This window comes from Citrus clementina, unplaced genomic scaffold, assembly GCF_000493195.1.
Source record: "Citrus clementina cultivar Clemenules unplaced genomic scaffold, Citrus_clementina_v1.0 scaffold_55, whole genome shotgun sequence".
NCBI classification, from domain to species: domain Eukaryota; kingdom Viridiplantae; phylum Streptophyta; class Magnoliopsida; order Sapindales; family Rutaceae; genus Citrus; species Citrus x clementina.
Genome location: NW_006262169.1, coordinates 5,169 through 17,993, shown reverse-complemented (window position 1 = coordinate 17,993; position 12,825 = coordinate 5,169). Strand labels below are relative to the sequence as shown.

General features: G+C 44.3%; 3 protein-coding genes across 4 annotated transcripts in view; all 3 read left to right on the top strand.

The window, feature by feature from the left end:
* Positions 1–163, top strand: part of LOC112097627 (chaperonin CPN60, mitochondrial-like) — a 2,419-nt gene extending 2,256 nt beyond the window's left edge. The window contains exon 10 of the mRNA XM_024182848.1: positions 74–163. Within this exon, the coding sequence (XP_024038616.1) occupies positions 74–163 (90 nt within the window). The remainder of the gene's footprint in view (positions 1–73) is intronic.
* Positions 164–166: 3 nt separating this feature from the next.
* Positions 167–2,151, top strand: LOC112097626 (chaperonin CPN60-2, mitochondrial-like). 2 transcript variants are annotated; one of them, XM_024182847.1, is made up of 6 exons: positions 167–268; positions 932–1,022; positions 1,115–1,218; positions 1,485–1,572; positions 1,663–1,741; positions 1,819–2,151. In XM_024182847.1, the coding sequence occupies exons 1-6, from the start codon at positions 200–202 to the stop codon at positions 1,838–1,840; spliced, it is 453 nt and encodes a 150-aa protein (XP_024038615.1). In that variant the 5' UTR covers positions 167–199; the 3' UTR covers positions 1,841–2,151. The 2 variants fall into 2 exon arrangements, with proteins under 2 accessions (XP_024038615.1, XP_024038614.1); XM_024182846.1 differs by having other exon boundaries at positions 168–268; positions 1,485–1,578.
* Positions 2,152–4,703: 2,552 nt separating this feature from the next.
* Positions 4,704–6,731, top strand: LOC112097625. Its single transcript, XM_024182845.1, has 3 exons — positions 4,704–5,265; positions 5,309–5,530; positions 5,617–6,731. Exons 1-3 carry the CDS (start codon positions 4,704–4,706, stop codon positions 6,729–6,731), a joined length of 1,899 nt encoding a protein of 632 aa, XP_024038613.1.
* Positions 6,732–12,825: the final 6,094 nt, after the last annotated feature.

Below are 12,825 nucleotides of genomic sequence, written 5' to 3'. Positions count from 1 at the left end.
TTTCACATGATTTTCCAACAAGTTATCAGAATTTTCAATTGTGTTTATAATTTGAAGCGACTCTGCTTTTCAGTTTATACTGTTTGGCTCTTTTGTGCTTCTTTGGGCTGTTTCTATATTTTTGGACAACTTGCTTACCCTTTCGCTAATTTTCTTTTCTTAAATATGTCTGTTGCAGTTGTTACAGTGGAGATTCACAATGGAAAATTTACAAGATTTCCCGGAAGAGAGCTGTACAAAGCACTCTTATCTCGCTGCTGTTATAAAGGTTTGGTTATTTGGAATTGTAAATTAGTTCTTCAAGAGCTTTGAAACTGACTTGTGCTGGGCATAGAATGAAAGTTCTCAGCCTAACATGACCTATTAGCACGATCCATTTGGGCCAAGTCATGACCAGGTCTAAACTCTAAATCCTGGTTGGCCAGCCAAGAAATTTGAATTTTCTTTTATCTGCTATTAAAAAAGTTGAATAAACTCATTTATAGGGAGGATCAATGATCAGGTCATTTTGGATAAAATGATTTAATTAATTGACTAATTCTTTGGATTCAAATTACATTCCCATCTTCATATGATTATAATTGAAGTATAGAGTAGACTGATACCGTACAAATACTTTGATACTTTAAAATGGGAAAAAGAGAAGAAAAACAGTACCAAACAGTCAATTAGACATTATAATATATGTGAAGTTTTGGAATTGGATTTTGGTAGAAGTATATATTCCTTGCTAATAGGAACGTGCCAAAGATGAATCAATTTGCTTGTTTGGTTACAGTAATTGCATTTAGAAGACATGACTGCATCTTATTCTGTTGTTGCATCATGCTATAAATGAAATTTGGCTCGTTGAGATGAAAGATTGTTGAATTAGAGATGTTAGGTAAGGAAGTATTCTGATTTGAAATGAAACGGGTGCTGTTGTTGTAAGGTCTGTGGAAGTAATAAAGCTGAAGTGCGTGAAAAGAAGGATAGAGTTGCTAATGCCATAAATGCTGTCAAGGCTGCAAAGGAAGGAGTTGGTAAACCTCTTATATTTTTGGCTTTTGTTGGTCTATCTTGTTTGATTGATGCATGACATACAAATGTTATATGTATTCTGATGCATTTGCAGTTAGTGTGATGTCACTTTTATATGCCTGCAAGGAGTTGGATAAATTGCAAACTGCTAACCATGGTCAGAAGATTGGTGTTCAAGCTATCCAATATGCTCTTGAGGTTTTCTTTATTCTTCTTTTTAATTATGTATGTGATATTTCTAAAAGCTCTTATTGTCTATCTGTCTAAAGGCAGAGGGCTGCTAAGATTATTCCTCGTTGAAAGGTGAAAAGTGACATATACTTCACAAAATGCATGCGTGGTTTTCGTTATGGGGCATGAGCCTTATCTTTTATGTATCTCAAGAGTGAATCATGGTAGAGAATATTGGTAACAAAATGTCTAGTTTTTCAGAGCCTTCTGATTGGTTGAGCCTGCATCTGCAGATGCTGGTGAGCGCGATTGCTTATAGCGCTGGAGTTGATGGGTCAGTTGTTAGCAAGCTACTCGAGGGATCCAAGCCTAAACCCCTCGGTAAAGGATAATGGAAATTTGAAAAGGAAACGAGTGAAATTCGAGGGTTGGGAATTAAGGTGAGGGTACTTTGATCTACATTTGTGTCAGGTGAAAATGCAGATATGCTTATGCCAGAAATTGTTTTTCCATTGAAAACCATAAGAGCAGTCTTGGTGGAGGCTACAAGGTAACTAGTTATTTAAAACCTTTAAGCTTATGCTAATTTTTTATCTAAGCACATATTAATTCTTTCTTCTTGTGTAGTGAGATGTTAGCAAGACTTTGAAAGTGAGGCTCTTAAGGTGGCTCAGCTTGTCTTTCCAAGAATATTTGCAAAGAAAGTTCCAGCTGATACAAGCCTCCAGAGTAAAACAAAGGCGTAATGGAGGCTTCTATCAGCTTTCACTGGGTGCTGTTATGGTTACGGTGATTTATAATCCAAATTCTCATGGCACATTATATTTATTTATTATTTGTTTGAAAAGCATACATTAAGCTTTTTCATAACCTATACACGAACAAGAAACGGAATATATTGGTCATCAGGAGTTGCGCCTTAGATAAATAATACATGGATGCTCCAACTTCTTATATGCAGTTTATTTTTTTTCTTTTTCCCCTTATTTTCCCTTTTCTATTAGAAGCAAAAATATTCTCGACATCCCATTTCTAATCTATGTATATAATATCCCTCCAATAAAATGTTGCCAGATTATGATTGCTATTACCATTAGCAAGAGGTGAGTGGTAGATTTGTTGTTTTGTTGCAAAATTAATATGTCAACTTTATTGCAAACTTTGCCCTTGAAATCGGAAGTCTTCTATTTTTTTTTAATTTTTTGAAAAAATAAGAATGGTATTTAAATAAGAAGGGATATCGACGGAATTGAACTGATGGTGTGCTTGTTTATCAGTCACATTCATGTTTATTTTTCAGAAAATACAATCCATAATAAGAATCAATTTTATAGGACCACTCAAAATGAGAATGTGGAATAAAAATCTCATTTTCTAAACTGGTCTTTTTTTTTTACCCTTATTGATATTGAAATTCAAAAATTTCTTTTTCACCCCCATATAAATACATAAAAAAAAATCAATTACTTCAATAATTTTATTATTTAAAATTAACATTTATAAAAAATTATTATAAAAGAATTTTTTTTTCTGGAAAACTAGTTTAGCGTAATATTATTAAGAAATATACATACATTTTAGTTTTATTAGTTTAGCTCAATTTTGCTTTTTTTTTTGGAAGTCAGTGTTTTATATTTATTTTAGTGCATGTAATATGTAAAAATAACTTGATTTTACCTATTTTGATAAATTTACGTTATTTTGGATTTAAATATAAAAGGTATTAAAACTCCATTTATATCAGTTTTTTTAATTATTAATAATGTTCTCTTTGAGAAGGATATAAGTCTTCCATCACTTTCATTTGTGTCACATTATAATTTGTGATACATTTGGCAACTCGCATTACATTGTATTGCAATTGCATTAAAACACTACTCTTATGCTAACTCATGCTTGGTTAAAATTTTTAGTTGCATTGCACTACATTTAAAAGTTGGCTAATATAAGAAAAGGTGTATAAAATAGATTCGCAGGGGAGACGGTGGTAGGGTTTCAGCTGTATTATATTCAAACATTGTTTATATTTTAATTATAATCATATAACTTTTATTATTTAATGAATTATAGGAAATTTAAATTTATTATATATTAATTTATATTTAAATAAAAATTTAATTTAATTAATAATAAAAGATAGTAACACACCTAAATATTTAATAAATAAATGATTATACATTATTTTATTTCATTAAATATAATCATTTTAATTATTTACTTTAAATATGAAAAAAGTATTTTAATTTTATTTTATCATTTATTTTCAATAAAAATTAATTTATAACTTAATATCATATTGTTTTATAAATATAATATAATTTAATTTAATTTATATTATGTAATTATATAGTATTATACTTTTAAATATAATATTAAATTTTACTACATTATAATATGATTATACTATGTTGATGCGAGATTCTGGTTGTCCCCTTTCTACGACCAGGGTCTCTGCTCGATCAACTTCACCACGATCAGGATCTCTCCTCGTAAAGCTTCTTCTCTAGAGGTTCCTGTGTACACAGATAGGTCAGAGTACGCTGGTTGTTTCCCCGGCGCAAACCCTCTAACGCTCAAGTCAAGAATGAAGGTTCTGGGAATCTTTGCCATGAATCTTATGGCTTCTCTTTAATCTCAGTTCTAATAGCAAAAAATCTAACCCTTTTACCTTCGATGGCTACCTTTTTATAGGTTCTCCTGAATCTAGACCTTCCCCTCATTTGCGCTCGTTATCCTCCCACCTCTCGGACGTGGATACTCCATTTCTGTAATCGTGGGTGGTTGCGTGGCCTTAGTGCCTTGATTCTCGGATTGCAGAGCCCGCCTCACCAACTGTCGTTGACCGGGTCTCCTCGACTAAAACCTTTAGCAGGAATGCTCCATGTTATAGCAGGAGCCCGGCCTCGTGGACGGCATACTCGTGGACAAGCAGAATATTCCTGCTCCTGTTCCCCGGCTACCAGGCTCTTATAGGACACACCTGTTCGCAGAACTCTGCCACCAGATATCTGCTCATCATGCCTGGTCTCGTCGACGTACTTCTCCCAAACACCGGTCCCCCAGTTTTTGGTGTTGGGTAATGTCGTGGACCAGCAGTAGAAACTCGACAGTACTTGCTCGCGTGGGATTGGAAAAGGCTGCCAAGAGTCATATCGCATTTAATTGCGGACGAGGTGATGTGGCAAAAATCTGCCCCTCTATTCGAATTTCAAACCAACGGTTACGAGGCCCTTGGGATTTGGTGCCGTTAAATGTGCTGGCAACCCAAGAGTCCGTCCCCATTAGGAAACCCAAATCCTTTCGAACGACAAATTCGTCATTCACTCCGTCTCCATCTCTGTCTCTCCGGCAAAGAAGTTCCGGCATAAAAGCCTCCATCTCTGCCTTTCTCCGACTGAACCATTACTTCAGGTATTTCTTCTATCTCCTCGGTCTCGGATAGTTGTAGATAATTTCTCTTCTCTTTTGTTTGGGTAGTAGTTGGTAGTGGTGTTCTGGTCATACCTTAGGGAATGTCGAAGGGCAAAGAGAAAGTCATTGTGGTTGATGACGATGAACTAGATTTCTTGCCTATTTTGCTCACCGACCCTGCCTTTGATCCCGGGATCCCCTTAGAACCTACTAGGTCTAGGAGGATGTCACCTCAAATAACCTCCTCTAGCGGAAATAATGGTGAGGAAGGACCTTCCGGCTCGGAAAACACACTGAGTGAGAATCAAGGGGGGGACTCTGGTGAGGGATCCTCACTGGGAACGCCGCGACCAGAGGGGCGGAATACAGTAGGAGGTAGAGCCCTGTCGCGGGATTACGCTATTGATTACATAACGTGCACGACCACATTCGACGAGCTGGATGACCTCCGGCTCAGGTATCATATTCCTGGTGAGGTACTCCTTAGGATTCCAGGAAAAAAAGATAGTCCTAGCAGGCCTCCTAGGGGATATGTCACCTTGTTCCTGGAGAGCTTTAAGTACGGGTTAAGGTGCCCCTTGCAACCCTACTTTGCCCGCATACTCCACGGGCTCAATCTAGCTCCTGGTCAGCTGAACCCCAACGGGTGGAGAGTGCTCTCTGGTCTGTTCATATTGTGGGACATGTTGCCAATGTGAGCCCACAGTTGATGAGGTGAAGCATCTGTACCAGCTGAAAAGCAGCCCCAAAGATGCTGGTTGGTATTACTTCCAATCAAGTACTAAGACTAGGAAACCCATTACCGACCTCCCTACTGGTGGTGGTAGGAATTGGAAGAAGAAGTTCTTCTTTGCTGGGGGTCCCTGGGGTCAATTTGCTCAGGTCGATGGGCAGGATTATCGCGTCCCACCCCGTTTCGTGGTTCCAGGTCGCCTGCTCGTTTTAGATATCTTGTCTCCATAGTTATTCTCACTTTGTTGACTTGTCTCTAACCAGATGTCTGTTCATTTGCAGGTTCTTGGGGTGTTCACTTCCCACTCAAACCTGATCAGCTCAAACGGGTGGAGGCTGTATTGGCCAATTCCTGCTCGCAACGAGAGCTACTAACCACTTACAACCTGATCGAGTCTCGCTTGGTACTCCCTGACCATAAGATGGAGGACGTTGTGATTGGGGCTCTGAATAGGAAACGTTCTCGACCTCAAACCACGAAGAGGGACCAGAACAAGGACGCCCCTACTGCAAAGCGGGCCAACATCGTGCAGCAGGTCTCTCCCTTGAAGACTTTACCTCCTGCACCTGCCAAAGTCGGGGAAACTAGTGGAGCAGCCACAAATCCCGCTTCCTCTTCTCCTCCTGTCGGGCCTCGGTCTCGCTTACCTGACAGCCGAGCAGAACACTTAGTCCCCTATCTCAATGAGTTATCTAAACTCGTGAGCAAGAATGACCTGGAGGACTTTGACGGTTGCACCTTGGGTGAGCTGGTGGGGGCCATGCAGTATAGCGCTTTCCACCTCAGCTGCATGACCACTTATTATAAGACCAAGGTTGGCCGTTATGACAGGAAGAAGAAGGAGGACATTCAGTCGGCGATGACCAGAGCTGACGATGCCGAGAAGAAAGCAGGGGAGCTGAATGTCGAGAACCTGAGGCTGATAGAGCAAGAATCTCTTTCTCAATCGAAAGCTATTACCCTCGAGGAAGAGCTGACCAAGGCCAAGGAGGATCTTCAAAGGCAGAAGGTTATGTATGAAGCTCAGCTCGAATCTCTCCGCGATTCCCACAGAGTTCAGGTCGAGAACTTGGAGAAGAAGGCCGACAACCAGTACGACCAGGGGCTTCGGCATTCCTATCGTTGCATCATGGCCGTCCTTGGGAAGCAGTATCCTGATCTGAAAATGGACGACCTTGCAGCTGGTGTCGCCCAACATATGGACGAGGAGGCTGCAAAGGAAGATGCCAAAAGGGTGGAGCCAATCGTAGTTAAGGAAAACTCTCCTCCTTGTGCCATTCCTGTTGATGTAGATGAAGCGAGCACCCCCCCGGACGCGACTGGTGATACTCCCCCCGCACCTGAGGTGGACCAACCGACTGAGGCTGCTCGACTTAAGGACCCACCATCCTTTTAATATATTTCTTGTATTGTAATGAACAATATTTGTGAAGATTATCTGCTCTGTTAATTATTAACAAATTAATAAAAATATTTTTGATTTGCTTTCTTGTGTTGTAATCACGAGTTATTTTTCCGTTTGAGAATCTGCTCGTCTTCGTCTGGTCGAGCAGGCTCTGGCTTGGCATATGGTTTTGCCACATGCCTTTGCGCGGACGAGCAGATCCTGGCACGCTTGGCATTTGGTCTCGTCATAAACAGGCTTTGAGACTTGATGAGTCTTTGCAGGCCTTAGAAAATTCTTCAATGCTTGGGACTCCGCTCACCTTCGCGCGGTCGAGCAGATCCTGGCATGCTTGGCATCTGATCTCGCCATAAACAGGCATTGAGACTTGATGAGCCTTTGCATGCCTTAGAAAATTCTTCAATGCTTGGGATTCTAATCGCCTTCGCGCGGTCGAGCAGATCCTGGCACGTTTGGCTTCTGGTCTCGCCATAAACAGGCTTTGAGACTTGGCGAGCCTTTGCATGCCTTAGAAAATTCTTCAATGCTTGGGATTCTGCTCGCCTTCGCGCAGTCGAGCAGATCCTGGCACGCTTGGCTTCTGGTCTCGCCATAAACAGACTTACGAAACTTAATGAGCCTTTGCATGCCTTAGAAAATTCTTCAATACTTGGGATTCTGCTCAACTTCGCGCGGTCGAGCAGATCTTGGCACGTTTGGCATCTGGTCTCGCCATAAACAGGCTTTGAGACTTGATGTGCCTTTGCATGCCTTAGAAAATTCTTCAATGCTTGGGATTCTGCTCGCCTTCCCGCGGTCGAGCAGATTCTGGCACGCTTGGCATCTGGTCTCGCCATAAACAGGCTTTGAGACTTTGTGAGCCTTTGCATGCCTTAGAAAATTCTTCAAAGCTTGGGATTCTGCTCGCCTTCGCGCGGTCGAGCAGATTCTGGCACGCTTGGCATCTGGTCTCGCCATAAACAGGCTTTGAGACTTGATGAGCCGTTGCATTCCTTAGAAAATTCTTCCATGCTTGGGAGTCTGCTCGCCTTCGCACAGTCGAGCAGATCCTGGCACGCTTGGCTTCTGGTCTCGCCATAAACAGGCTTTGAGACTTTGTGAGCCTTTGCATGACGTAGAAAATTCTTCAATACTTGGGATTCTGCTCGCCTTCGCGCGGTCGAGCAGATCCTGGCACGCTTGACATCTGGTCTCGCCATAAACAGGTTTTGAGACTTGATGAGCCTTTGCATGCCTTAGAAAATTCTTCAATGCTTGGGATTCTGCTCGCCTTCGCACGGTCGAGCAGATTCTGGCACCCTTGGCTTCTGGTCTCGCCATAAACAGGCTTTGAGACTTCATGAGCCTTTGCATGCCTTAGAAAATTCTTCAATGCTTGGGATTCTGCTCGCCTTCGCGCGGTCGAGCAGATTCTGGCACGCTTGGCATCTGGTCTCGCCATAAACAGGCTTTGAGACTTCGTGAGCCTTTGCATGCCTTAGAAAATTCTTCAATGCTTGGGATTCTGCTCGCCTTCGCCCGGTCGAGCAGATTCTGGCACGCTTGGCTTCTGGTCTCGCCATAAACAGGCTTTGATACTTTATGAGCCTTTGCATTCCTTAGAAAATTCTTCAATGCTTGGGATTCTGCTCGCCTTCGCACGGTCGAGCATATTCTGGCGCCCTTGGCATCTGGTCTTGCCATAAACAGGCTTTGAGACTTGATAAGCCATTGCATGCCTTAGAAAATTCTTCAATGCTTGGGATTCTGCTCGCCTTCGCGCGGTCGAGCAGATTCTGGCACCCTTGGCATATGGTCTTGCCATAAATAGGCTTTGACAGTTTATGACCCTTTGCATGCCTTAGAAAATTCTTCAATGCTTGGGATTCTGCTCGCCTTCGCACGGTCGAGCAGATCCTGGCTCGCTTGGCATCTGGTCTCGCCATAAACAGGCTTTGAAACTTAATGAGCCTTTGCACGCCTTAGAAAATTCTTCAATACTTGGGATTCTGCTCAACTTCGCGCGGTCGAGCAGATCCTGGCACGCTTGGCTTCTGGTCTCGCCATAAACAGGCTTTGAGACATCTTGAGCTTTTGCATGCCTTAGAAAATTCATCAATGCTTGGGATTCTGCTCGCTTTCGCGCGGTCGAGCAGATTCTGCTCGCTTTCGCGCGGTCGAGCAGATTCTGGCACGCTTGGCATCTGGTCTCGCCATAAAAAGGCTTTGAGACTTGATGAGCCTTTGCATGCCTTAGAAAATTCTTCCATGCTTGGGAGTCTGCTCGCCTTCGCACGGTCGAGCAGATCCTGGCACGCTTGGCATCTGGTCTCACCATAAACAGGCTTTGAAACTTAATGAGCCTTTGCCTGCCTTAGAAAATTCTTCAATACTTGAGATTCTGCTCAACTTCGCGCGGTCGAGCAGATCCTGGCACGTTTGGCATCTGGTCTCGCCATAAACAGGCTTTGAGACTTGATGTGCCTTTGCATGCCTTAGAAAATTCTTCAATGCTTGGGATTCTGCTCGCCTTCCCGCGGTCGAGCAAATTCTGGCACGCTTGGCATCTGGTCTCGCCATAAACAGGCTTTGAGATTTGATGAGCCTTTGCATGCCTTAGAAAATTCTTCAATGCTTGGGAGTCTGCTCGCCTTCACACGGTCGAGCATATCCTGGCACGCTTGGCATCTGGTCTCGCCATAAACAGGCTTTCAAACTTGATGAGCCTTTGCATGCCTTAGAAAATTCTTCAATAATTGGGATTCTGCTCGCCTTCGCGCGGTCGAGCAGATCCTGGCACGCTTGACATCTGGTCTCGCCATAAACAGGTTTTGAGACTTGATGAGGCTTTGTATGCCTTAGAAAATTCTTCAATGCTTGGGATTCTGCTTGCCTTCGCGCGGTCGAGCAGATTCTGGCACCCTTGGCATCTAGTCTTGCCATAAACAGGCTTTGAGACTTGATGAGCCTTTCCATTCCTTAGAAAATTCTTCAATGCTTGGGATTCTGCTCGCCTTCGCACGGTCGAGTAGATCCTGGCACGCTTGGCATCGGGTCTCGCCATAAACAGGCTTTGAAACTTGATGAGCCTTTGCATGCCTTAGAAAATTCTTCAATACTTGGGAGTTTGCTCAACTTCCCGCGGTCGAGCAGATCCTGGCACGCTTGGCTTCTGGTCTCGCCATAAACAGGCTTTGAGACTTTGTGAGCCTTTGCATGCCTTAGAAAATTCTTCAAAGCTTGGGATTCTGCTCGCCTTCGCGCGGTCGAGCAGATTCTGGCACGCTTGGCATCTGGTCTCGCCATAAACAGGCTTTGAGACTTGATGAGCCGTTGCATTCCTTAGAAAATTCTTCCATGCTTGGGAGTCTGCTCGCCTTCGCACGGTCGAGCAGATCCTGGCACGCTTGGCATCTGGTCTCACCATAAACAGGCTTTGAAACTTAATGAGCCTTTGCATGCCTTAGAAAATTCTTCAATACTTGGGATTCTGCTCAACTTCGCGCGGTCGAGCAGATCTTGGCACGTTTGGCTTCTGGTCTCGCCATAAACAGGCTTTGAGACTTGGCGAGCCTTTGCATGCCTTAGAAAATTCTTCAATGCTTGGGATTCTGCTCGCCTTCGCGCAGTCGAGCAGATCCTGGCACGCTTGGCTTCTGGTCTCGCCATAAACAGACTTTGAGACTTTGTGAGCCTTTGCATGACGTAGAAAATTCTTCAATGCTTGGGATTCTGCTCGCCTTCGCACAGTCGAGCAGATCCTGGCACGCTTGGCTTCTGGTCTCGCCATAAACAGGCTTTGAGACTTTGTGAGCCTTTGCATGACGTAGAAAATTCTTCAATACTTGGGATTCTGCTCGCCTTCGCGCGGTCGAGCAGATCCTGGCACGCTTGACATCTGGTCTCGCCATAAACAGGTTTTGAGACTTGATGAGCCTTTGCATGCCTTAGAAAATTCTTCAATGCTTGGGATTCTGCTCGCCTTCGCACGGTCGAGCAGATTCTGGCACCCTTGGCTTCTGGTCTCGCCATAAACAGGCTTTGAGACTTCGTGAGCCTTTGCATGCCTTAGAAAATTCTTCAATGCTTGGGATTCTGCTCGCCTTCGCCCGGTCGAGCAGATTCTGGCACGCTTGGCTTCTGGTCTCGCCATAAACAGGCTTTGATACTTTATGAGCCTTTGCATTCCTTAGAAAATTCTTCAATGCTTGGGATTCTGCTCGCCTTCGCACGGTCGAGCATATTCTGGCGCCCTTGGCATCTGGTCTTGCCATAAACAGGCTTTGAGACTTGATAAGCCATTGCATGCCTTAGAAAATTCTTCAATGCTTGGGATTCTGCTCGCCTTCGCGCGGTCGAGCAGATTCTGGCACCCTTGGCATATGGTCTTGCCATAAATAGGCTTTGACAGTTTATGACCCTTTGCATGCCTTAGAAAATTCTTCAATGCTTGGGATTCTGCTCGCCTTCGCACGGTCGAGCAGATCCTGGCTCGCTTGGCATCTGGTCTCGCCATAAACAAGCTTTGAACTTAATGAGCCTTGCATGCCTTAGAAAATTCATCAATGCTTGGGATTCTGCTCGCTTTCGCGCGGTCGAGCAGATTCTGCTCGCTTTCGCGCGGTCGAGCAGATTCTGGCACGCTTGGCATCTGGTCTCGCCATAAAAAGGCTTTGAGACTTGATGAGCCTTTGCATGCCTTAGAAAATTCTTCCATGCTTGGGAGTCTGCTCGCCTTCGCACGGTCGAGCAGATCCTGGCACGCTTGGCATCTGGTCTCACCATAAACAGGCTTTGAAACTTAATGAGCCTTTGCCTGCCTTAGAAAATTCTTCAATACTTGAGATTCTGCTCAACTTCGCGCGGTCGAGCAGATCCTGGCACGTTTGGCATCTGGTCTCGCCATAAACAGGCTTTGAGACTTGATGTGCCTTTGCATGCCTTAGAAAATTCTTCAATGCTTGGGATTCTGCTCGCCTTCCCGCGGTCGAGCAGATTCTGGCACGCTTGGCATCTGGTCTCGCCATAAACAGGCTTTGAGATTTGATGAGCCTTTGCATGCCTTAGAAAATTCTTCAAAGCTTGGGATTCTGCTCGCCTTCGCGCGGTCGAGCAGATTCTGGCACGCTTGGCATCTGGTCTCGCCATAAACAGGCTTTGAGACTTGATGAGCCGTTGCATTCCTTAGAAAATTCTTCCATGCTTGGGAGTCTGCTCGCCTTCGCACGGTCGAGCAGATCCTGGCACGCTTGGCATCTGGTCTCACCATAAACAGGCTTTGAAACTTAATGAGCCTTTGCATGCCTTAGAAAATTCTTCAATACTTGGGATTCTGCTCAACTTCGCGCGGTCGAGCAGATCTTGGCACGTTTGGCATCTGGTCTCGCCATAAACAGGCTTTGAGACTTGATGTGCCTTTGCATGCCTTAGAAAATTCTTCAATGCTTGGGATTCTGCTCGCCTTCCCGCGGTCGAGCAGATTCTGGCACGCTTGGCATCTGGTCTCGCCATAAACAGGCTTTGAGACTTGATGAGCCTTTGCATGCCTTAGAAAATTCTTCAATGCTTGGGAGTCTGCTCGCCTTCGCACGGTCGAGCATATCCTGGCAGGCTTGGCATCTGGTCTCGCCATAAACAGGCTTTGAAACTTGATGAGCCTTTGCATGCCTTAGAAAATTCTTCAATACTTGGGATTCTGCTCGCCTTCGCGCGGTCGAGCAGATCCTGGAACGCTTGGCTTCTGCTCTCGCGATAAACAGGCTTTGAGACTTAGTGAGCCTTTGCATGCCTTAGAAAATTCTTCAATGCTTGGGATTCTGCTTGCCTTCGCGCGGTCGAGCAGATTCTGGCACCCTTGGCATCTAGTCTTGCCATAAACAGGCTTTGAAACTTGATGAGCCTTTGCATGCCTTAGAAAATTCTTCAATACTTGGGATTCTGCTCGCCTTCGCGCGGTCGAGCAGATCCTGGAACGCTTGGCATCTGCTCTCGCCATAAACAGGCTTTGAGACTTAGTGAGCCTTTGCATGCCTTAGAAAATTCTTCAATGCTTGGGATTCTGCTTGCCTTCGCGCGGTCGAGCAGATTCTGGCACCCTTGGCATCTA

Bases quoted from the DNA above. Each gene is read 5' to 3' on its own strand.
- LOC112097626 (XM_024182846.1), top strand. From the start codon at position 200: ATGGAAAATTTACAAGATTTCCCGGAAGAGAGCTGTACAAAGCACTCT. The intron at 1,023-1,114 runs GTAAACCTCTTA...ATGCATTTGCAG, and splicing joins GGCTGCAAAGGAAGGAGTTG to TTAGTGTGATGTCACTTTTA. The intron at 1,219-1,484 runs GTTTTCTTTATT...CTGCATCTGCAG, and splicing joins CTATCCAATATGCTCTTGAG to ATGCTGGTGAGCGCGATTGC.
- LOC112097625 (XM_024182845.1), top strand. From the start codon at position 4,704: ATGTCGAAGGGCAAAGAGAAAGTCATTGTGGTTGATGACGATGAACTA. The intron at 5,266-5,308 runs GTCTGTTCATAT...GTGAGCCCACAG, and splicing joins CGGGTGGAGAGTGCTCTCTG to TTGATGAGGTGAAGCATCTG. The intron at 5,531-5,616 runs GTCGCCTGCTCG...GTTCATTTGCAG, and splicing joins ACCCCGTTTCGTGGTTCCAG to GTTCTTGGGGTGTTCACTTC.